The following is a 21,939-nucleotide window of genomic DNA, read 5'->3' as shown; positions in this document are numbered from 1 at the left end:
TCTCCCCCTCTGTCTCCCTCGCTTCCTCCACTGCTCCTCCTCCTTGTTTCTATTACTATTCGCCTGTGCCACTATTTCTTAGCTTTCTATCTCCATTATCCCTCGTACCTCTGACCATACTCGAATATTCAAATGAATGATAAATGCATTCATCATTTGATTGGACCCTGAAAGGAAAGCTTCTAGAATTTCCAAACGTTAAAGAAGAAAAGCTGAAGCAGAGAAAGTAGAGGAAGATCCTTCAAAGGGACAATCATTGTTGCAGCTTACTACGAGTATAATGGAGACTCGGAAATAATCTTCACCTCTCTGTCAACGCTCTCCTCGCTATATACAAGGTTCTACTGCCCGCATCCCATTTTCAGTGTGGAACGAGTGCATCCCACAAACTTTCAGATAGAGTCAGGTGAAGCATGCCCCAGATTCCACAACAGACACACACGCACACACACACACACACGCACGCACACCACACACAGAGACCTCTTTCAACCCCAAAGTATGCAACATAATTGTTGGGCAAACAACGCAATAGAAGCGAAAACATAGTCGGAAAGGGACCTTGAATTTGAATTCGATCAAAGTTTTGGTGTTTTGGTGAAATTCCAAAAGGAACCCCCTGCCCGCTGCAGCATCTTCCTGCCGCTGAATGCGCTTCTACCCCTGAAGTTGCTTCTATAATTCTCCTCCTCCTTCCACACTCTCCTCTCTCCGTTGAAATTACAAAATAATTTACATCGATTAGGCATCGGTCTCTGTCTCTCTCTCTCTCTCTCTCTCTCACCCCCCTTGGGACAACGGTTTCTTTCTCTGCTCCTTTCAGCTCTCCTGGTGGGTAGGTGAGAGGGTTGGGGGCGGATGCGTTTACCCTCAAATGCGTCGTAATAAATAATTTATGCAAAATGCCCCCCAAAGCGAAGCGGAACGAAATGGAAACGAAACGTAGCAATCTACCGTTGTGGCTTGGAAAGAGGCTGCACGCGAGAGAGCACGAGACTGTTGCTCCTCTCCCGCGCTCTCTCTCTCTCTCGGGAGCAGCAGCACAGGCACAAGCGCTGTAACGGTTAATGTAATTGCATATTCGTGAATGTCGCGCCTTTGCCTGCAATTACGACATCTTATTTGGGTCAACACACGCAGAGATTGCTCTCAGCGGGAGAGCAAAGGAGAGCGCACCGAAGAGAGCGCGCTCGAAGAGCTTAAGCTTGCCATCGGCGCCCCGCCGCCGCCGCTGCTGCTCCCGCTGCCACTGTCGCACGTGTGAGCTTAAAAGCGCAACGCATTTCGAGGCCAAGTGCTGCTGCTGCCCCAGCGCTGAGGCTGCATCGTCTGTCACTTCCGCAGGCAACTGCAATCCCCCACACCAAATAATGGGCGGTGGAGGCTCCTTTTGGGGGGAGCGGAGTACTATGACCAGTGGGTGTGGCCTAGTGGATGGATGCCCCAGTTTGGTTAGACAGAAAGAGATAGACACACACACACACCGACTGAAGGAGAGAGCGCTAGATGAGCCAATAGTGCCAGTCATTAAATCCTTTAGTATTAATCCTTGTGGGCAATATCTCCGAGCAAATCTAATCTAATTAGCCGACAAATGCCAAAGAACAGTTAACTCTTGCCATAGAATCCTCTCCCTCCACCACCCACCCCTTGCAGGCGATGGGGGGGCAGATTTTATGGCGCAATTAAAATGCTAAATGCTTTACGACATCGCCACCTGGGGAGGCGCAGGGCGGAGGCTGGGGGCGGGTAGGTCCTTTAATTAATTTGCACGTCGCACAGGCTAGAACATGCCGTGTCGTCGTCGTCGTCGGCCATGAAAGGTGTTAACAATAAACGCTTGGCTAAGGCTAAGGAGGCACACGGCACAGACGCAGACACAGACACAGACCAGCACAGAGGCGGGCAGGCAGGCACAAACGTGAGGCAAGGACAAGACTATAACATCCTTTCACTCTACCGCTTGACCCAGACAACAACAAGAGTCAAAGCAGACAGACAGACAGACGGACAGACGGACAGGACAGATAGTGAAAGAGCGAGACATGGAGAAGAGTCCCTTGGCTGCCGCCGACCCCCCAAGAGAAGTCTTCATTTAGGGGCTCCTTACAAGACCCCGCAACACCCTGCTGCCTCCTGATTATGCCCCGCTTTGATGGATGTCTCTTGGCTGTCCGTCCTCCTGCTGGGAGGCCCCGCAATCATGCTGGGGGGCTTGTGTGTGTGTGTGTGTGTGTGTGTGTGTGTCTGCTCCTCTCTCCTTACTCTTCCGCTTTTCAGCTGACACATGGCGAAAACTTTTAAGGCCAGGCCCGAGAGCAACATTTCGAGTCCTGCGGCACACTCACTCACTCACTGAGAGACAAGAGCATAAAAAGCTAAGCTAAGCACAACAGACAGCCACATGGAGGGAGGGTAAGACTAGAATAATGTCCTATAAAAGGTGAAGAAAGTTAAAGCCACGTATTTGATCTTTAAGATGCTCGATACTCGGATTTCTCAGTATCAAATTAACATTAGAGGAAGTTGCTGAAAGGGATGGGAACTTTTTTTCCTTACGGCTATAATAATTATTCCTTTGCAATGAATTTTGGTGGACAACATCATAATTTAATATGGAACTAAATCTAATTTTCATTTCTTTAAAATTGCAGATTTTACAACCTGCCACTCAGAGGAGTGTGCTCCACAAAATTGATGACAAATATCAGGTAAAATAAAATATCAGCTATTTATACAGATTAAGCTCTCCAGATCTACCCCATGCTCACTGCTGTTCCTTGAGCTATCCCTAAGCTTCCTTTACAGGGTATCTATCCCAAACCTAAGCTTAAGTTGCTCAAGCTAGCCTAGAAGATGTCCTGTAAATGGCAAGATAAAATAACCAAATCGGGAATAAAAATTTTAAATAAATACAGCGCCAACTTTCCGTCCTAACCCCCTGCCCCTGCCATAGCCATTCATTTGGCATATGAAAAATTCTTGTTGCATACACAAAGGGGCACTGGGGAGCCAGCATTTGGGGCCATTTGATTGTTGGAAAGACTGTCTACGACTAGGACTAGGACCTACGACTACGCCTACGCCCTGTGCCGACCTGTGCAAAAGGAGATTCATGCCACGTAGCCAAAGTCACCTGCGGGAATTATGAAATATGCAAAAAGCATCTGCACGGTGAAGGCCTCTAGGCAGGTGGCTGCTGTTGTCGGTCCCTTGTTCGCAACCTGCCATACAGCACTCCGTCGCCCCATGACGGAATAGAATTTCGCTAGGCAACGCAAGTTTGTCTGCGGCAGATGTGGGACCGGGACACGCCTTGGGGCTTGGAGCCAAATCAAAACGAAAACTGGCGTAACCGATGTGATGTGATGTGATGGGGATGGGGATGTGATGTGTCGTCTGCTCTTATCACAGACGATTATTCATAAGATGCAGCAGAAGCAACAACAACAACAGCAGAATAAGAGGAGGATGCCAAATTCTAGAATGTATTTTAGAAATTGTTTAATACTCGTAAAACAGAAATAAATAGCAAATGGCATGAACACAAAGGCAATAAATTAATTTACACAAATTCCTACACAACATTCTCTCTGTTGAAAAATGTTTCTTTAAGTCAAAAATATTGTGTGTGTTTCACACAGAAGAATCGAACGAACGAAGCGAATCCGAGCGAAAAAAAAACACAGAAAAAAAATTAAACAACAAGAACAAATCAAATCCAAGACGACAACAACAACAACGACGACGCAGAATTTTGTTTATAGCACTAGAACTTTATAATCATCGTCATCATTCGGTTGTGATCCCATAAGAGTTCATTAGAGTAGCTATGTAGCTTAAAAGAGTCGGCGACAATCGATCAAATGATGCAAAAAACATATTAAATTACAATATGAAAAGTTTGTTTGGACTATCGGTGAATACAAAAATGCTGATTCCCACAAATACCTCTAGATACCTCTCCAGTATTTTTCCCCAAATATTTCACTTGATTATTCGCATTCATCAATAACAAGGTCCTGTATACTCTTTAGAAAGGTCTGTAGTTTTAATTTACAAATATATTGGAAATATTTAAATACCCGCCATATGGGCATTTATTTTCACAAATCACTGAAGTATTAAACTCTTTTTTTCTTTAAAAATAAATAAATTTCTCACGTAAAGTCCGAAAGAGCCCAAATTTAATAGCGCTTACTGTAAGTGAATAAAACTTTCATAAATTCCTGAAAGCGCAATCATATCTAAAAAGCAGTGTATTTCTGCCGTAAAGCAGTTCATTCATACCTTACAAGCAGTGCACGCTCGTACAAAATCTGCATTGTTTTCCCCCTTTTTTTCACAGTTACAGCTATACTCTAGCCCACAAATTAATGTCATACCCTTGCCCGGGGTTTAGTGTGGGGTTTGCCGCAAGACAGAGAGAAAGAGAGAGGGCGAGAGAGATCCAACTGACGACATGATCGCTACGCCACCAATGTAAATGAAAAGGCAAGGAGGAGGGAGCGACTAGGAGTACGATCTGGCGGCGGCTATAGCCAGGCTGGTCGGATGATTCGCAAAATAGATTTTCAATAAAAACCCACTCGAAAAACGCCGACAATGGCGGACGCAGGCCAAAAGAGCCATTTCGAATCTATTTTAAACACAAACAAAAGCATTTCTATAAAGCCCCGCAGCAGGCCCCATTAACAGGAAGAAGAAGAGTGTTACAGAAGATGTCGTGACTGAGGGGCGCTGCTGCATAATGATATGTCACAGAAACTTGTGGGTTCATATGGCCACTGGAATCGTTTTTCATCGAAATTTACACACATTTCTGATAAAGACTCGTACCATAAATACCGAACAGATTTTCCAATAAAGTGCCTGAAATTTGAGACCACTCCAGCCCTCAAAACTCACTCACATCGCACCGCACCGAGTGGCGCCTTTCGGGCTCGGCTCCATGTTGTGGTGCAACACAAAAAAAAAAATGCAGCGGCAGCCGGCGCTCGCCGACGATCCGATCCGCAAGAAGACAAAGATTCTACGCATTAAACTCACGAAATTAGTCAGCAGAATGCAAACACCAATTGCACTCATTGCTTGGAATAGTTTTTCGCTACACAATTATTGTTTTACTTGGAAAAAACTCACCTTTTTCAGTTCTGCTGCTGGCCATTGTAAGTTTGCGTTTGGTTGACTGGCGACTCTCTGTTGATTGATTGACTTCACTGCCGTGCCGTGCGGGGCGGTGCGGATAAACTGGAGCAGGGGGCTGCTGGATATTGTTGCAGTTAGTGGCTGGGGGCTGTCCGGTGTTTGCGCCTGGCCTTTTAGTTTGTTTAGTGCTTTGTAGCAGCAGCTGGCGCTGCTTTTTCACTCGCAGTGGCGACCGCGGAAAATAGTGTTGTTGTGTCAAACCATGGGCACTATCGATAGTATCGATATTTTACAGCTAGCCTCTACTATCGATGGTTTTTGCGACTATCATGATAGTATCGAGCTAAAGTCGTTGCGCTTTTGATATGTTTGGATTGGCTGCTATAAAATACTAAGACAAATTTGTAAACAAATCGACAGGTGGCATCTAATTTTTACAATGGACAAGTTCCTAAAAGGTTTCGATGGTTTTTTAATAATTATTTGAGCCCGATACTACTACGATAGTATCGATTGTTTTTTCAAAACATTCAATGTTGATATTCCTCGATTTTGATATTCCGTTTAATATTACTAGCTAGTTGGCCCTCTCAGCGCTAAACAGATAATTTTAGTCGATAGATACATAAATTTTCTACAAGATTGGCAAGTTTTCAGAAGTCTTTTTTATTGGTTTCTTTACATATTAAGGTTAAAACAAAAACAACATAAAACGAATGTGTCGTCGTTTTTGAGGCGCTGCCAGACTCGTGCAATTCGTAGTGGCTACGGGCTGCCATACCATGATATTGCTCGATTTTGATATTCCGTTTAATATTACTAGCTAGTTGGCCCTCTCAGCCCTAAACAAATAATTTTATGCAATTCTCCAATGAATTTTGTTCAGGATTGGCTAGTTTCCAGAACTCTTTTTCATTGGATTGTTTACGTAATAAGGTTCAAACAAAAACGGCCAAAGCATAAAACGTAAATGTTGACTAAATGTGACGTCAGTGTTGCTGGTCAACCAAGTTTCTTCTATGCGTAAGGAATTTTATATACCGTATTTCCTTTAATTGATGTTAAATTTATTGTTCCAAGCTCCATTGAAACATTAATAATGCAGTTTTCTTAGATTGAGATGTTTTTTACCCAGTAATGCATATGTTTTGTGTTTTATAAATACATTTATCCCGGTTCTGATACCTATTATTGGAACCCGTGAGCTGCAAAATTTCGTTAATATCTTTAAAACAGAGACTGAGTAGTTTCTGTATTAATTGGAGCATGAAATTACCAACAAAATCTCTATTCCATAATATCCATTTTCCCAAGGTATGCAGATTGTTGCTCATTCCGATCCGAAGTTGTAGAACAATGCTGCTAATTCATTTCCACTTGTTGCTGAATTTTTTCCCATACAAATCAAATGTATCTTACGGGAACGCGTATGGAATGACGCAACAATGAATCTTCGTTCCGTACGCGTTCCCGTAAGTTGCATGTTTCTCACACCACGAAAAGTCACCACAAAAACGCTCTCTTCACCTCTGAAAAGAGAGCAAATTTTGAAAACCCACCACGAATTGAGAGCGAAAAATGTCAGTATTTAAATGAGTTTGGCGGTTATTTTCAAATGTATATATATGGAAAAATATATAGTTCACTTGATTTGTTTTGTTGGGTGTGACTGGAACACCAGGATTGGATTGCTTACATAATACGTTTTAAGCACATACGGCCAAAGCGTTTTGTTGGTCGTAAATATACTTAATTATTGTAAATACACTTTTATTTACCGAGGTCGCCGATCGATATAAATGCATATTAAATTTCTCTGTGTTCGATAGATCGAATAATGTTACAAAAGTGCATGTTAGCGCAAGCTGTTAACATCAAAGACCCTCTGTTAAGTCACTGAAATGCAAAGTGCGCCTGAATTTGATCTGCGATTAAAATATTTTCATTTGATTCCTGTAATTCGACACAATTCGCATATTTATTATACATTTAAATACAATTCGCAATAGGATTTCGAGTAAACATTTCAAAATTTCAATTCGCAACGTAAGTTTTCGAGTGCAAGAGTGTGCTATGAACAATTTTTGGATTTCTTGGCTTTGGTGCGAGATATTTAGTTTTAGCTATTAATGGATGTATTTAGTTCAACTTGGTGGTACGGCAGTAGTTAACATAATGCTTGGAATACATTTCTCAGCGCAACATTTTCCTCTTTCTGGTTTTTGCTTTACTTTAGCGGAATTTTACAATAATTTATTTATGATTCTTTTCGATTTCGACACAATTCATTTTAGTTACGGCTTGCCGCGTACTGGCAGCGGGCAGACAACTCTTTATGCTTAATTTTAAGTGGGTAATTCCTTCATTTCATAGATCTCCTCTCCGGATGAGTAGCGTACTGTTGGTACGTTCGGCTTTCGTCACACGATTTGTTCAATGTTTTAGTTATTGTTGTTGTTTAATGGCTTATCTAAACTAGCTCCAATCGCTTCATCTCCTTGAAGAGCTCATGGCCCATTTTGGCTGGACTCCTGGTCACAATGACGCCGGCCTTCTCCAGGGCGGCGATCTTATCGTTGGCACCGCCCTTGCCCCCAGAGATGATTGCACCGGCATGGCCCATACGACGGCCGGGTGGCGCCGAAACGCCAGCAATGAACGAGACCACAGGCTTGGCCTTGATACCCTGTAAAAGATCAAAACCAAAAATCAGAAGAGTTCCCCTATACCATATGGACATCCTTGCTCCTATCTTACCGTATTGAACTCCGTGAGATAATCGGCAGCCTTCTCCTCGGCCACACCACCGATCTCACCGATCAGAATGATGCCCTTGGTGTCGGGATCCTTGAGGAAGACCTCCAGGCAGTCGATAAAGTCGGTGCCGTTGAACGGATCACCGCCAATGCCAACGCAGAGGGTCTGGCCGAGACCCACTTCGGTGGTTTGGTGCACGGCCTCGTAGGTCAAGGTGCCCGAGCGGGAGACAACACCGATCTTGCCGCGCTTGTGTATGTGACCCGGCATGATGCCAATCTTGCACTGCATCCAAGAGAAATGAAGAGAAAGAGAGGGAGAGAGAGTATCGTAAGTTAAGGTCAAACCGGTTCTTGAGTCAGACGCAAAGAGATAAGCCGCATAAACAATGACAATCAGAGGAGAGCGCAACCAGGGACCGCTGAATCGATCGATTGAACTTTGCACCCAATTTTACTGGGGCTTATCTCTTTGGGGCGCCTCGGGCATGGCAATGTACGAACCTGTTCGGGCGCAATGATGCCCGGGCAGTTGGGTCCCACGAGACGGGACTTGCTCTGGCTGATCAGGGCATGCTTGACCTTGACCATATCATGCTGTGGCACACCCTCCGTGATGCAGACAATGAGTGGAATCTCAGCTTCGAGAGCTTCGATAATGGCAGCTGCGGCGCCGGGTGGGGGCACATAGATGACAGTGGCATGTGGATCCGTTGCCTTCTTGGCCTCGGCGACCGATGCGAACACGGGCAGACCCAGATGCTGGGTGCCGCCCTTCTTGGGCGAAATTCCGCCAACGAGCTTGGTGCCATACTCCAGAGCCTGCTGGCTGTGGAAGGTACCCTGCTTGCCGGTGAAGCCCTGACAGATCACCTTCGAGTCGCCCGTCAGCTTCAGGTTGCCTCGCGTCTTGTTGTACTGCGAATTGCACCGCACGCCGGCCACGAAGCCATCTAAAAATGGACAAAACAAAGACAAACAGGAGAGAATGATTGCAATTTCCATTATCAATTATCAGCTGTTTGTGTGTGTCTGAGTCTGTAATTATGTTGAAACTTTGTTTGTTCGATGGGTCACATGCGGACCTTGAACAATCGCACCACCCTCCTCCTCCTGCCGCCCCCACCTATCGGACAGTGCACCATCAGCAGCAGCTGCTGCTGCTACTGCTTCTTCTTGCCTCCAGCCACGTCGTTTTCGCTGGCATATTACGACAGTTTATTAATTCCAATTGAACCAGATTAATCCTCATTAGGCGCAGGCATACAGGCACCTGTAATATGCTGCTACTTGTATTCTTGGATTCCCTTTTCGAACCCCATAAATTCATCGAAGTTATATAATTTATGCGGGGTTCTGCTGCGGCCGCTGACTATGTTTCGCAATAGTTTGTTTGTCTCGGATTCTTACCTCGCACTTTCAGCAGCGCTCTCATCGATGCAGCCATTTTATCTGTGTGTTGCGGTTGTGCGATAAAAGCTGTGCAAACTGCCTGCAAATGGTTTTAAACGCGTTTAATTAATGCGAGCAGAGCAGAGGCGGCGCGGCTGTTGTTCCACTGTAACAGCTAGCTGCGATCTGGCAGCCCAGTGCCCGCCTACAACAGCGTTGCCACTTTCCGATTGTCTCGCACATCAAACGATCGATTTAATAATGAAACGCAGTTATCGGTATCAATGAAATAATGAAACTATTGAAATGAAATAATGAAACTTCTTTCATTTACGAAAACACGCGCTATTTTCCCCGAATTTCGGTATTTCCGAACCTGGCCCTGCGCGGTCACACTTTCAATAAAAAGTGGTGCGTTTAAGTTCAAACAAATTAGATAACAGCCCAAGTATAGTATACGCTGCGAATGTTTGTTGTCCGTCATTTAATGTGGGGTGGGCGACATTTTGCCGTGACACTGAACCTTTATTTTTGAGAAATTAAAGCAAAGGACAGTTTAAATATATATTGCCTCACTTTAGACCTAACGGTGGCTAACTTATACGTTGGCTTAAACATAAACTACGTAAACCGCGTATTTAATCTCTAAAAATATCAAAGTTTTATCGTCTCATCTCGTCAATGTTTTTAAAAACTTTCCTAAGGCCAAAAATGGGTACAAAATATACATACGTTTTGTATCAAAGTAATCTTCTCTTCTCTTCCCTTCTCTTCATTATCTTGCTTTTGAACGGAGGGCTATGGTTTGTTAGTTTTGTTGCCAGTCTCTTTCGTGGGTCTTGTTCATAAACTATGTACTTAATTAAAACGCTCATCGGAGATCAGCGACTCAATGTCCTGCTCGGACGGGAGCTGGTCACGATTAAACGCATTCTCTTCGCCCTTCAGCAGACGCTGATAGACCTGAATGGCCCGTCCAGTGCGCAACTGGCGATGCTGCAATAGAGAGGCAAGATTAGGTGGCTGGGCGCCCAGGGCATTGGACCAATCGTTCAACAGGGCCTGGGACTCGTCCATTTGGATTACCTCTGCATGCTCGATGCTGTGCAGCAGCTTGTAGTTGGCCAGAAAGTCGCCAATCTTCTCAGTCAGCGAATCGAACAGCACCACATGCGTGGGCAGTGCAGTGCGTGGATGGATCGGTATGTGAGAGTTTAGCCAGTGATTGGGCGACTCATAAAAGCGATCTGCTTCATCCTGGAAGTTCTCCTGATTCTTCAGATTCGGCTCGCAGGTCAGGAAGCGCATGGTGACATTCTCGTGGATGTGACTGGATTACAGGAAACAGGCAAAAGGTTAGCTTGGGACAGCTGAAAGATATCCAAAGATCACTCACCTGTAAAACGGTGTCGAATGGCATGGCATCAGGAAGAGTATGTTGGCCCGCTGCTCACGCTCATCGCGATATTCCTGGGCAATGTCCCTCAGTTTGGGCATCAGGTCGATGGGTCCCTTCTGGTGCACCGTGCTCAAGTACCAGGCGGGCAGCACATTTCCCAGCAGAATCACAAATGCCGTGCACCATAGCATTGTCGATGAAGCACGATAACTCCAGCGGGACAGGGCATCGACACTCACATACAGGCACAGGGGCAGCAGCGGAGACACAAAGCGGAACTCCTTATGCTCCACGGTACTCAGCACGCACAAAGTGAGCAAAATGGTAATCAGCAGTTGCTTGCTAATCTCGTACTTTTCCGATTTGCGAACCGTCTCCATGATTCCGTATATGAACGGCAGCGTGTTGATGCCCAGCACTGTGGGCAGGCCGACGGTGAAGTACCAATGCCACGGATGCGAACCATAGAAGCTGCCAATGTTGTTGAAGATGTTGTACTTGAGGAACTCGTACGGCGTCACAATCAGCTTGCCGTGCCAGTACGTGTCGATGGCAATGCCCAAGCCGGCAACAAGTAAACTGAAAGAAAACCCAATGAATTAGTAACGAATCCATGGCCAAAGTCGCGTCTACCCACTCACCCGATGAGCAAGAAACGCTTCAGAATCAGCTCCACCACAGACTGGCGGCTCTTGCGAAGATGATAAATGGACAGGGGCAACCAGATAACAGCAGCCGTGGGACGCAGGAAGCAACTGATGGCAGCGGGCCACAAATATGCCGTTCCCTCGCCATACCAGGGGAAGTAACTCAAGGCAATCGTAGTCAGCGATGCCTCCAAGGTGTTGGCCAGGGTGCGCGAGCCCGTGTAGAACCAGAACCAAGGCACCAAGATCAGAAACAAGGCCCACTTACGCTTGCCCGTCCACACATAGAAGCGATAGTCGGAGTAGGCCGTCAATGTGGCCTGAAGGATGCGCGGCAGCAGCACCAGCAACTGAACGCTGTCCAGATGTAGCAGCGGCAAGCACTTTGTACAGTCCGGCAATCAGCAGGGGATACACATAGCTGCGTATACCCTGGACCCACTCCCATGTCAGGTAGCCATATCTGAAAATAAAGGAAAAGATTTCTTAGCAGATGATCCTGAGTGGGCTGGGTCGGGTCTGTCGTTGTCACCTACCCAAAGGTCAGTTTGTGGGCCACTTCCAGGCTCTGCCAGTACTCGTCGGGCACGTAGTAGGTCTTCACCACGAAAACGGAAGCCAAGCGAACGGCCAGAATCAGGCCAAATACGTACAGCAGATTCATCGCTGCGGGGGGTGTGCGCACCACACTGCGTGCGAGTCGCGAGCGCGTGTGCTAGTCGTAGGGCTAGTTTTAGTACAGCTGCCTTGCTGTTGCTGTCAACTGAAATGAATAATGAACGTTGGCCGTACCACATTTACAAATTATATTTTGAACATTTGTTTTTTGCGGCAATCGAACCTAACCTTAAAAGCGTCCACCGTCAGTGGCGAGGCCGGCAGTGACGACGAGGTGCGTGTATATATGTTTTAAAAGGCGCTACACAGTCGTTTACAGCCACAATTTTTTGTCTATTTTAGCGACGAAAACGAAAGAAACTGTTTTTGGCGGCCTAAAAATAACGCGAACAGAAGAGCAAAGCAAAATTGTGGAGAGCGACGCCGACGCAGGGCTGTGCAGGGCTGCAGTGAACCGATAAATCGATACAGCTGTTATGTGGCCGATGCGGCGAATCACCGTTTCACGTCTGTCGTGCAAACCGCCCGCCACTGTATTGGCAACAAGTATTCCCCGAAATTATAATCGGGGAAAGCCCCCTGACAATATTTTGGCGAAAATGTTTGGCAAATATTTGGCCATTACAAATATTGTGGGGTCGGGACTCTTGCTGGTGGCCGGCGATGCTGTTACACAACAATATGAAAGAGCTCGTCATAAGAAATTATTCGACTATAACCGTTCGGGATGCATGTTCGTAACGGGTTTGGTTGTGGGCCCCGTGCAGCATGCATTCTACAGTCGCTTAGATCGATACCTGCCGGACTCAAGCCGCATTACTGCCGTGAAAAAGATCTTTTTCGATCAGCTGTTCATGTCGCCCACCTATATCTTTCTGTTCTTCTATGTGTCCAGCCTGCTGGAGGGCAAAACCATCAAGGATTCAAATTCAGAAATTGGCGAGAAATTCTTTTACACCTGGATGCTTGACTGTATGATCTGGCCATCCGTACAGTATCTGAATTTTCGGTTTCTGAATCCCAGGCATCGTGTGATCTTCATAAACGTGACCAACTGCATGTACATTGTCTTGCTCTCCTATATAAAACACGATGTGGGCGCGAGCAAGCAAAATCCTAAAATAAAAGATAAATCTGACTAAAACGTACAGCTAAGGCGATGGGTATCATTAATGGTTTTTTTATTTATTTTTATAAATTGTCTTTAATACACGTTTTTAAACCTAAAATTAAAACATAAAGCCGGACATTAAGGCGCCAATAGTGATTTCAAATAATTACAAAAATATATTACTCCAGTTGTAACAGTGCCTGTTTTTTTCGCCGCCACTGTACAGCGATTGCCCGTTCACACATCGATTTGTATTTCAAAACAACCCTTCAAAATTATAACGTAACGTAAAATAAATGGAAAAAAGAGAAAAATACAATACACAAAGTGGAACGGAATACGGTAGGGAGACGAGCGTTAATTTTGAATTGTCTGCCTGTCCGCCTGTTGGCAGTGCAGTGCAGAATGTTGACCATCCGCTGTCTGCGACTGCTGCCCGGTGGCCAGAATCAGCTGCGTCCGCTGGCCAAACAAATCGATGTACCTGCCGCCCAACAGCGTTCCTTTACAGCCCTCTCCAGAGTAGTCCGTGCACGAGCACCTGCTGATGTAATCGCTGGAAGAGCATGTGGCCGGCGTATGATCAGCGGCAAGACGGGCGCGCCCCTGACACTGCTCCTCCATCGCTGGACGAAGCTGGCGTGGAGCAACATGTTCGGCAAGTATCTGCTGGTCACAAATGTGCTGGGCTCCGGCCTGCTCATGGTCGTGGGCGATGTGATTGCCCAGGAGTACGAGTATCGCAGGGGACTGCGGCGACACGATCGCTACGATACGGAGCGCATGAAGCGCATGTTTGTGGCCGGCGCACTGCAGGGACCGATGCACCACTACGTCTACAACTGGATGGATCGCATTATGCCGGCCATAACGATGAAAAACATTGCCAAGAAGATACTCATCGATCAGCTGGTCATGTCGCCCGCCTGCATTCTGATATTCTTCTACTCCATTTGCTATTTGGAGGGCCAAACGCTCGAGTCGACAAACACGGAACTGGTTGGGAAATTTCCCTACATCTATCTGATGGACTGGATGACCTGGCCGGCGGCACAGTATCTCAACTTTCGTTATCTGGACACCAAATATCGCGTTACGTTCGTAAACATCTACACGGCCGTCTACAATGTGCTAATGTCCTACATGAAGCATGACTTTGGCATACATTTGCCCCTGGAGCAGGAAACACAACCGTCGTTCGTTGAATCACGCAGCGAGGTATTAAGAGCGCCGACGGCAACAGCACCGCCAGAAGGCCCAACAAAGTCAGAAACGGACAAAACCACAGCAAAGACAGCGCGCTAATCACCTTGGTACTTTTTGTGATATTGATAAACGAATCCACTAAATTCTTAAGTCTACGACGACGTTGTATAACTATTTGTGCACCACACTTGTTGAATAGAAAATAAAGAGGCTATAAGTATTAAAAAAAAATAAAGAGTAAACTTAAAATATATTCCCTTATTAGTCCTAATCACTTGATCTCGATGGTCTCCACGGGCGGGATGCCAAAGATGTGTTGGGCCAGCATTAGCTGCTCCTGGGTGATAAAATTTGCCAGCAATGTGATAATATTCTCATTGCAGCGTGCAATCTGTTGCCTTGTGATGGTCTTAAACTCATCCCTGGCACCCTTGTCCGCACCCCGAGTACCAATGCGACGAGGCGGAACGCTGGCCGTGCCACCGCTTGATACACCTGTGGGTGAACCGGTTAGCTCGAAATTAGAGTCGTCCAGCTGCGAGTTCCATATGTGCGAGAGCTCCTCGATCAAATCGATGGATATGATGTAGGTGGAAAGAGTACGCAGATTGAATGACTTACGCTGCTTGATCACACTGAAGATCTGCTGGGTGAGGCGCGTGTCGTTGAGGAGATTCAACTGCTGCAGCACCAGGAGATCACCAAGCAGACGATCCGAACAATTGGGCTCAAAAACCTGTCGACTGATGCGACTAACGATGGCTCCCGTGCAATACTGAACGAGGGCGGCGCGAGTCAGTGGCAGAAAGACCATGTGACGATGACCCTTGAGCGTCATGTTCTCCAACAGATGGCCATTTGTGGCGGGCAGTTCGCCAATGACCTTCAGTATGCACTGAAAGCCCTGCAGCTAAAGGAGAGGAAGATAATCGTGAGAAGGATTTGCGTATGAGGAGGTACACGGATCTACTCACAGTCATGCTGCCCTGCATCAGATTGAGACTGAGGATCTGCAGGCTCTGCACCAAACTGCTCTGGGTAGTCATTTCCCCCATCAGCTTGTTGGCCTCGTCCCGATGGCCAAAGTAAATGGCCAGATCGAAGAGAAATCGCGATATCCATGGAGCCAGCGGCAGGGCCACCATCAACTGGCTAAAATCCCGCTGAAACTGATCGGTGTTCAGCAGCTGCCAGCACTGGGCCGCGTGCAGAAAGGCATTCGACAGATCCGGACTGATGGGCGTTGTCAGCGAGAATTTGGGCGGCTCCATGCTCTGATCCTCAGAGCCATCAATGAAGCCTTCGACCAGCACATGACTGACGTCCGAATCATCAATGCGCAGCCTGCAGTTGCGTATGTAGCCATACAGCGAGTAGATGAACAGGGTGGTGGCATAGAAGAGGACCTTCGAACTGCCCGGTGGACTGGCGGACAGAATGTCCACCAGTTTCTCCCAGTACACGTTCTGGCTGCACTGCTTGCTGAAGGGCAGAAATGGTTCCCAGCCCATCATCTGGCCGCAGAGCATCAGGACTTTGAATATGGTCTTCCAGGGGTCCGCAGGTTCCGTTTCCGAATCCATTATCTGCCGCAGATAATACTCCAGAGAGTTGGTATAGAGCCTGCAGGCCAGCACTGGCGCCAGCTCTGGCGGCTTGTGCTGTATCATCGGCAGCACATCCTCCACCAGTATGCGCTGATACACATCCGGGTCCGTTGTCATGCCCTCCGCCAGCAGCTCGAGCAGACGCGGGGCATGCGTTGTCACCGACTTGGGGAATTTCTTGAACATCAGTATGTAAATGCAGATGCACTGCTCCAAGTCATCGCCGCAGTGGTTGATGGTGTGCATGAAAATGTTGTGCTGCACATCGGGCGTTAAATGTTTGTACATCTTCACAAAGAACTCCTGCTCCGGCGTGCTCTCATTCTCGTTCCTCAGCGCAGTGGTCAGGGCGTTTATCTCCTGCCACAGCTCTGTATGCCGATTTGGAAATTTGGTGGCTCTGCAAAGGGTATTCATCTAGTTAGCCTATTTAGCCTATTAATTTCAGCCTATTTACTCACATGACACTAAAGCACTTGGCCGCCTCCTCGTAGTTCTTGCCATCGCGCTCAAAAAGGTACGACTCGTATTGCACATTGAATGCACTGGGGTACAACATCTTGGCCGTCATGATCCAGGCCTGCGCCGCATCCGGATCGCTCTTTCGCAGGCTCTGCGCCTGCTTAACCATGTACAATTCATTTTCCTCGTTGCTTGTCATTATTATTTTTGGTCGTCAACAAAACATTTTAGCCGGCAAGCAGTGTTACCAAACGAGCGTCTTCTGCGTCACATCTAGCTTTTTTCACAACAGCAGTTAGCGGGATGGGACAGTCAAGTGGTTTTTATTTGGTTCAGTGTGGGTTTTTTCCATTAATTTATAATTATACGGAGTGATTCAAATTCTGCAATCTGTTATACATATACATGTTTCATATGGTGGTTTCTATATAAAAAAATAAATCTAGCTATATTTTGCAAAAAACACGTGTGCCGTTAACCAGCACAGCTCTGTTAAATGGATTTTACAGCACTAGTTATCAGCTGTGGTCCGCTGATTTGCAAAATCATCTATTAAAATTAATAAAACTGAAACATTTCACGAAGGAATTGGCGCTAAGCAGGCGAATATGTAAACAATGCTAGAGAGATCAATAATGCACGTATTTCGTTGTATATAACATCTTCTGGAATATGTGTAAAAAGAACAAATGCAATTCGTGGGTGACAATGCACGGATAGAACAACAGACAATCTATAATAAATGCAGCCGTGTCAAAAACTTGTGATCATTCTTATTTGGAAGGAAAGGCTTGTTGCATACGCTCTGCATATAATTTATGACCTGGGAATTACGTGAAACACCTTTGCCGTTCATACGTACATATGTATATATGTATAAGAACGTAGAATTCTGATTTTGATTGTCATGCCAAATAAAATAAAAAATAACATTCCCACGAGTCAGAATCGAAGAAGCCAAATTCATACGTAAACAGTAAAATGTCCGAAATTAAAACAGAACCCAAAACCACAGACGGGCCCTCAACATCTGGGACACAGCAGCAACAGCGGCATCAGCAGCAGCAACAGCATCAGCAGCGACAACAACCAGAAAAAGGTGGGTATTTCATACCTGTTGTTTGTTCTAATTTGTACCTCTATAAGTTGTAGCTACTCTGCACTCACCTCGCGCATTCCCCTAGTAGGAATAATTATAATTTTAGTGTTTAATTTTATGATAAATGTGTATGTCGTATAACTAATTCCACCGTTTCGTAGTTGTATAGTAACCACTGGATTCGTATATTCGTAACATATTCGACCGCGAATTCGACCTGGTTTTCGTTTTCTGTGTGTATTTTTCGTATGTAGTGACTAAACTTTTGAGTTATGCTGTTTGTATTTATCTCCCACATCCATCCCGCACTGACCCAATGCCGTGGAAATTTATATTTGAACAGAAAAAATGTAGCCGTTGCGTTCGTTCATTTGCAATGTTTATTTGTGACTGACAGAGAGGTTCTGCTCGCAGGCAGATGGAAACCAAAGAAAGAAAACAAAAAGTAAAAAGAAGATAAGAAGACGTTGCTTCGATGTAAATATACATATGTATGTGTGTCAATATATGCGTGCATTGATAGCAATGGCAATTTTCAACACCCTTTCTCAATGCGAGCATGCTTACAAATTCATTTAATTCAATTTAAACTTAACATTTTAGTAAATTCAACATGCTTTCTCTTAGGGAGATGATTCTTGGTCAAGACATCAGCAATCATATCGTTTGTACTAGCATACTTTAAGTTAACTTGACCCTCTTCTAAAACCTGACGAACGAAATGGTATCTGATATCAATATGCTTGGTCCTTGATAGATGAACTGGGTTCTTAGCTAGCTCCTCAGCGCGCTCAGATTATCGCCATACAGGGTAGTTGCTGTAGTTTTATCTCTACAACCGATTTCGACAATCAAGCGCCGTAAGAATATCGATTCCTTACACGCAGCCGACAGTGCCATGTATTCTGCTTCCGTGCTGCTAAGTGCCACGCTTCGTTGTTTCTCGGATCGCCAAGAAATTGGACCACCTGCCAAAAAATAAACGTAGCCCGTATAGGACTTCCGGTTAGTTCGGTCTCCGCCCCAATCCGCATCCACATATCCAGTCAGTGGCTGATGACACTCATTGTAGTGTAATTTGAAAGCCAGCCAGATGCTCAGCGTGCGGATCTTGGTTTCTCTGAGCCAACTTTGCAACGAAATGCAAAATGTCTGGTCTGGTTGTGACTGCCAGCCACATCAGCTCACCAATCATGGATTGATACTTGACAGGATCAACTCTTTGACACTGCCCATCAGTACAATCTACCTGGAAACCCGCATCCAACGGAGTAGCCACTGGTCTACATTTCTCCATGCCGTGAGCTTGCAATAGTTCTTTGATATATTGCGAATGTCCTATGGTGATAGGCCCAAGCTCACCTTCACGGTCAACGCATTCGAACGAATTGGAAATAGCCGATTTAATACTGAGCAAGTCTTCTTTTAATTGGAATGCTATAAGTAAATCGTCAACATATACCAGGATTAACGATAGGTTACCTTTCCCTATTTGCTGGTAGAGACAAGGCTCATTATCGCAGGCAACAAATCCCAATTTAATAAAGACGCCATTTAGTTTAGCATTCCATTCCCTTCCTGATTGCTTCAATCCATATATTGCCTTTTTAAGCAACAAAGCCTTAGTTGGATAAGATCGTTCAATGTGCCCTTGCGGTTGCTTCATGTGCACCGTATCACTCAGGTCACTGTTGAGGTATGCCGTGCACACATCCATTTGGTTGACAAACAAATTCAATGCTGCTGCTAGAGCGAGAATAAATCGCACGCTCTCCAGTCTGCAAACTGGTGAAAATCAATGTTTTCCAAGATACAAAAATATCAAAAAAAAATACATAGGAAACTGCAAAGATATGATTAAAATTATACAAAATAACAGTTTTATATCAGTTCTTAAATCCATTCACAAATATATATAAATAAAATGAGAAGGAACGTGTGAGTCGCTTCTTAGGACGCGACTCTGCTTATACCCGTACTCAGTCAGTATATACATTTTTGAGCATAGGATTTTTTAGAATTTTAGAATTTTAAAAGAAATTGTACATATTTTTTGCTACATCTGCTATCTACATTTACAATGTATATTTTACATCTAACATGTAGATTATAGATGTACCATTTATATTCTACATCTCCTCCGCTAAGGGAAAAATGTATGGCAGGAGATATGTCGCCCGGAGATATGTCGTTACCCCGTAAGATGTTGCCGGGACGCACAAATATTTTTGGGCTACAGCTTTAAATGGCATTATGCCGTCTGTATTTATCTAAAAATGTAACCATTTGAGCTTGATCTTCTGCTCTCGTTAGGTTTTTCTTTCATAGAGACGACAAAAAAATAAAAACAAAACATCGATGTTTCGATCAAAAATATCGATGCTTATAAAAATTTTAAAAACATCGATGCATCGACAGTAGCATCGATGTTTTTCCACCTCTACTGCGAGCAGAACTTCTCAGTCAGAAATAAACATTGCAAATGAACGAACGCAACGGCTACCTTTTTTCTGTTCAAATACAAATTGCCAAACACCAAAGAAAGAAAACAAAAGGTAAAAAGAAGATAAGAAGACGTTGTTTGGACACGTCTCTCACTCATACATGTAAATATACATATGTGCGTCAATACATGCGTGGATTGATAGCAACGGTAATTTTCAACACAGGTTAGTTTCTACTTGTAATTTTCCTCACTTAAGTACCAAAACCAAACAACAAAAAACACAATCACGCAACTAACTAATCTTTGTATATCTCATAGAGAGCACCCAGAAATAACACATGCCACATACCCAAAAAAAAAACACCAATCAGACCGAAGTTCTTATTGAACCCCTCGTTACAGCGGCTGGGATCAAGCGACGTCATCCGCTGGAGAACACAGAGCCGCCTCTTAATGTCGAAAATGCCACACCGGAAGCTGTGCCGCTGTATATGAGCCAACTGCTGGACCAATGCGCCGGCGCAGATCGCAAAATCCCGCCCGCCGAACTGCTGACGCTGCTCGTCTACTTGGTGGCCATGGAGAGCGGCTTTGTGGAGGTTGAGACCTACAGCCAGAATCGACACAAGCTTCAGCCGGTGCCCGCCTTCAGCAGTTTTCATGCCGGCAATGTGCGGCTTCTAAGCCTCGAGCCGCCCCACTATTCGATTGGATTCAATGACACCGTCTTCACCTTCAATTTGCGCACGCTGCATGACAAGCATGAAGCGGAGGAGGCCGTCCTGATTGCAGTCATGCAGTCCCGCCTTAGGGCCGTGCATCTCGGCGATGAGCTGATGGTTAGCCTCAGTCCCCCGGTGTCCTCAAAGCTGCCGGGCTATAGCATAGCTCTAACCATCGGACGCTATGTCCTCAACATTCAGGCGAAGGGAAAACCGATATTCAATCGCTTTCGTAAGCTGGACAATCTGTCCTATGAGCTGAAGCAGAACATCTTCCATCCGATGCGCACCCAGCAGCTCATGCAGATCAGTCAGCAGCTGCAGCCCTCTCTCGTGGGCTTGCCCGAGGATATCTACCCTCACATATTTCGGTATCTCAATCGCGCACAATTGAATACGTTGGGCAAGGTTAATAGTAGTCTGAATGACTATGTTAAAAATACTTTAAGTCGTCGTAAAATGGCTGGAATTTAGTGATTAGGGATCTTTCGTGTATATCCGTGAAGGTAATTTTTTTGGGTTTATATTGAAATTAAAAAAATAAATGTTATGTGGAAAGAATTCTGGGGTTATGTAGGAACCATAACAATGTGTAACGAATATATATTTATTTTTGTTTATACTAAAATATGCATAAAAAGAATAAAATAAGAAATAATTTAACACTGTAAGAAGGCTATAAAACTCGCCTTAACAATAAAGAAAAACATACAAGTTTCCATGGTTAAAAAAAAATCCTGTTTTATAATTTTTTTTTTTATTTTTTTTATTTTAATAATCACCTTTAAAAAATTATGTTATTGTTTTGCACTTTATATCTTTACCGCCTGCATGTTTTTGTGTTCTTTTCTTTTTGCATTTGTCGTTCAGTTGTGGAGCCCACAACGCCATCGGCTGAATCATGTGATTCCTATAATATATTTGAGCCAACGCCAACACCAATGCCATTGGACTGCCTCAGCATTAAGAGCAGTGCCAGCAATTATTTCTACGATCGTGATAATTTAGGTAAGTGTAAAAATACATCATACTCTACCCTATATATACCCCACCATATACTTACCTCATTTATGCTGAATGAGAGTTGTGCCTGAATTGAGTGTGAGAGAGGGGTACACGCCCCTAAACGAGTCGGCCCTTAACCACAGAAGTGCAGAATGTGTAACAAGCGGCTCCAGCAGCCAAAACACACAGTCAGAGGAGCCACCAGCACATCCCACATCCCACATACCACACCCCACACCACGATTCAATTTTTTTATGCGCACGCAAAATCCACAAAACCCACGCGAACATCACGACAACCAACATCCAGAGGAACCCCAT

General features: G+C 45.1%; 6 protein-coding genes across 8 annotated transcripts; 3 read left to right on the top strand and 3 right to left on the bottom strand.

Annotated features, from left to right (window-relative positions):
* Positions 1–7,265: 7,265 nt before the first annotated feature.
* LOC111071213 (succinate--CoA ligase [ADP/GDP-forming] subunit alpha, mitochondrial) lies at positions 7,266–9,483 on the bottom strand. The gene is made up of 4 exons (XM_022362427.2): positions 9,315–9,483; positions 8,409–8,857; positions 7,906–8,190; positions 7,266–7,834 (listed from the first exon to the last, which is right to left on the bottom strand). The coding sequence occupies exons 1-4, from the start codon at positions 9,349–9,351 to the stop codon at positions 7,619–7,621; spliced, it is 987 nt and encodes a 328-aa protein (XP_022218119.1). The 5' UTR covers positions 9,352–9,483; the 3' UTR covers positions 7,266–7,618.
* Positions 9,484–9,783: 300 nt separating this feature from the next.
* LOC111071212 (GPI mannosyltransferase 3) lies at positions 9,784–12,396 on the bottom strand. The gene is given in 7 exon segments (XM_022362426.2): positions 9,784–10,292; positions 10,383–10,626; positions 10,693–11,274; positions 11,337–11,716; positions 11,718–11,805; positions 11,879–12,105; positions 12,189–12,396. Coding segments are annotated over 6 exon segments (1,560 nt in total). The 5' UTR covers positions 12,007–12,105; positions 12,189–12,396; the 3' UTR covers positions 9,784–10,154.
* LOC111071216 (mpv17-like protein 2) lies at positions 11,906–13,230 on the top strand. The gene is made up of 2 exons (XM_022362431.2): positions 11,906–12,234; positions 12,303–13,230. The coding sequence occupies exon 2, from the start codon at positions 12,437–12,439 to the stop codon at positions 13,100–13,102; it is 666 nt and encodes a 221-aa protein (XP_022218123.1). The 5' UTR covers positions 11,906–12,234; positions 12,303–12,436; the 3' UTR covers positions 13,103–13,230.
* Positions 13,231–13,346: 116 nt separating this feature from the next.
* Positions 13,347–14,523, top strand: LOC111071215 (mpv17-like protein 2). The gene has a single exon (XM_022362430.2). The coding sequence runs from the start codon at positions 13,477–13,479 to the stop codon at positions 14,374–14,376; it is 900 nt and encodes a 299-aa protein (XP_022218122.2). The 5' UTR covers positions 13,347–13,476; the 3' UTR covers positions 14,377–14,523.
* On the bottom strand, positions 14,377–16,730 carry LOC111071211 (integrator complex subunit 10). 2 transcript variants are annotated; one of them, XM_022362423.2, is made up of 4 exons: positions 16,346–16,730; positions 15,252–16,284; positions 14,899–15,187; positions 14,377–14,772 (listed from the first exon to the last, which is right to left on the bottom strand). In XM_022362423.2, exons 1-4 carry the CDS (start codon positions 16,543–16,545, stop codon positions 14,549–14,551), a joined length of 1,746 nt encoding a protein of 581 aa, XP_022218115.1. In that variant the 5' UTR covers positions 16,546–16,730; the 3' UTR covers positions 14,377–14,548. The 2 variants fall into 2 exon arrangements, with proteins under 2 accessions (XP_022218115.1, XP_022218114.1); XM_022362422.2 differs by having other exon boundaries at positions 14,377–15,187; positions 16,346–16,728.
* A 147-nt stretch (positions 16,731–16,877) lies between these two features.
* LOC111071214 (protein nutcracker) lies at positions 16,878–21,235 on the top strand. 2 transcript variants are annotated; one of them, XM_022362429.2, is made up of 2 exons: positions 16,878–17,445; positions 20,294–21,235. In XM_022362429.2, the coding sequence occupies exons 1-2, from the start codon at positions 17,328–17,330 to the stop codon at positions 21,085–21,087; spliced, it is 912 nt and encodes a 303-aa protein (XP_022218121.2). In that variant the 5' UTR covers positions 16,878–17,327; the 3' UTR covers positions 21,088–21,235. The 2 variants fall into 2 exon arrangements, with proteins under 2 accessions (XP_022218121.2, XP_022218120.2); XM_022362428.2 differs by lacking the exon at positions 16,878–17,445 and adding an exon at positions 19,961–20,114.
* Positions 21,236–21,939: the final 704 nt, after the last annotated feature.

Source organism: Drosophila obscura, unplaced genomic scaffold, assembly GCF_018151105.1.
Source record: "Drosophila obscura isolate BZ-5 IFL unplaced genomic scaffold, ASM1815110v1 contig_1, whole genome shotgun sequence".
Lineage (NCBI taxonomy): Eukaryota > Metazoa > Arthropoda > Insecta > Diptera > Drosophilidae > Drosophila > Drosophila obscura.
Note: the sequence above shows the minus strand (reverse complement) of the source record. Positions and strands in the feature narration are given on the sequence as shown.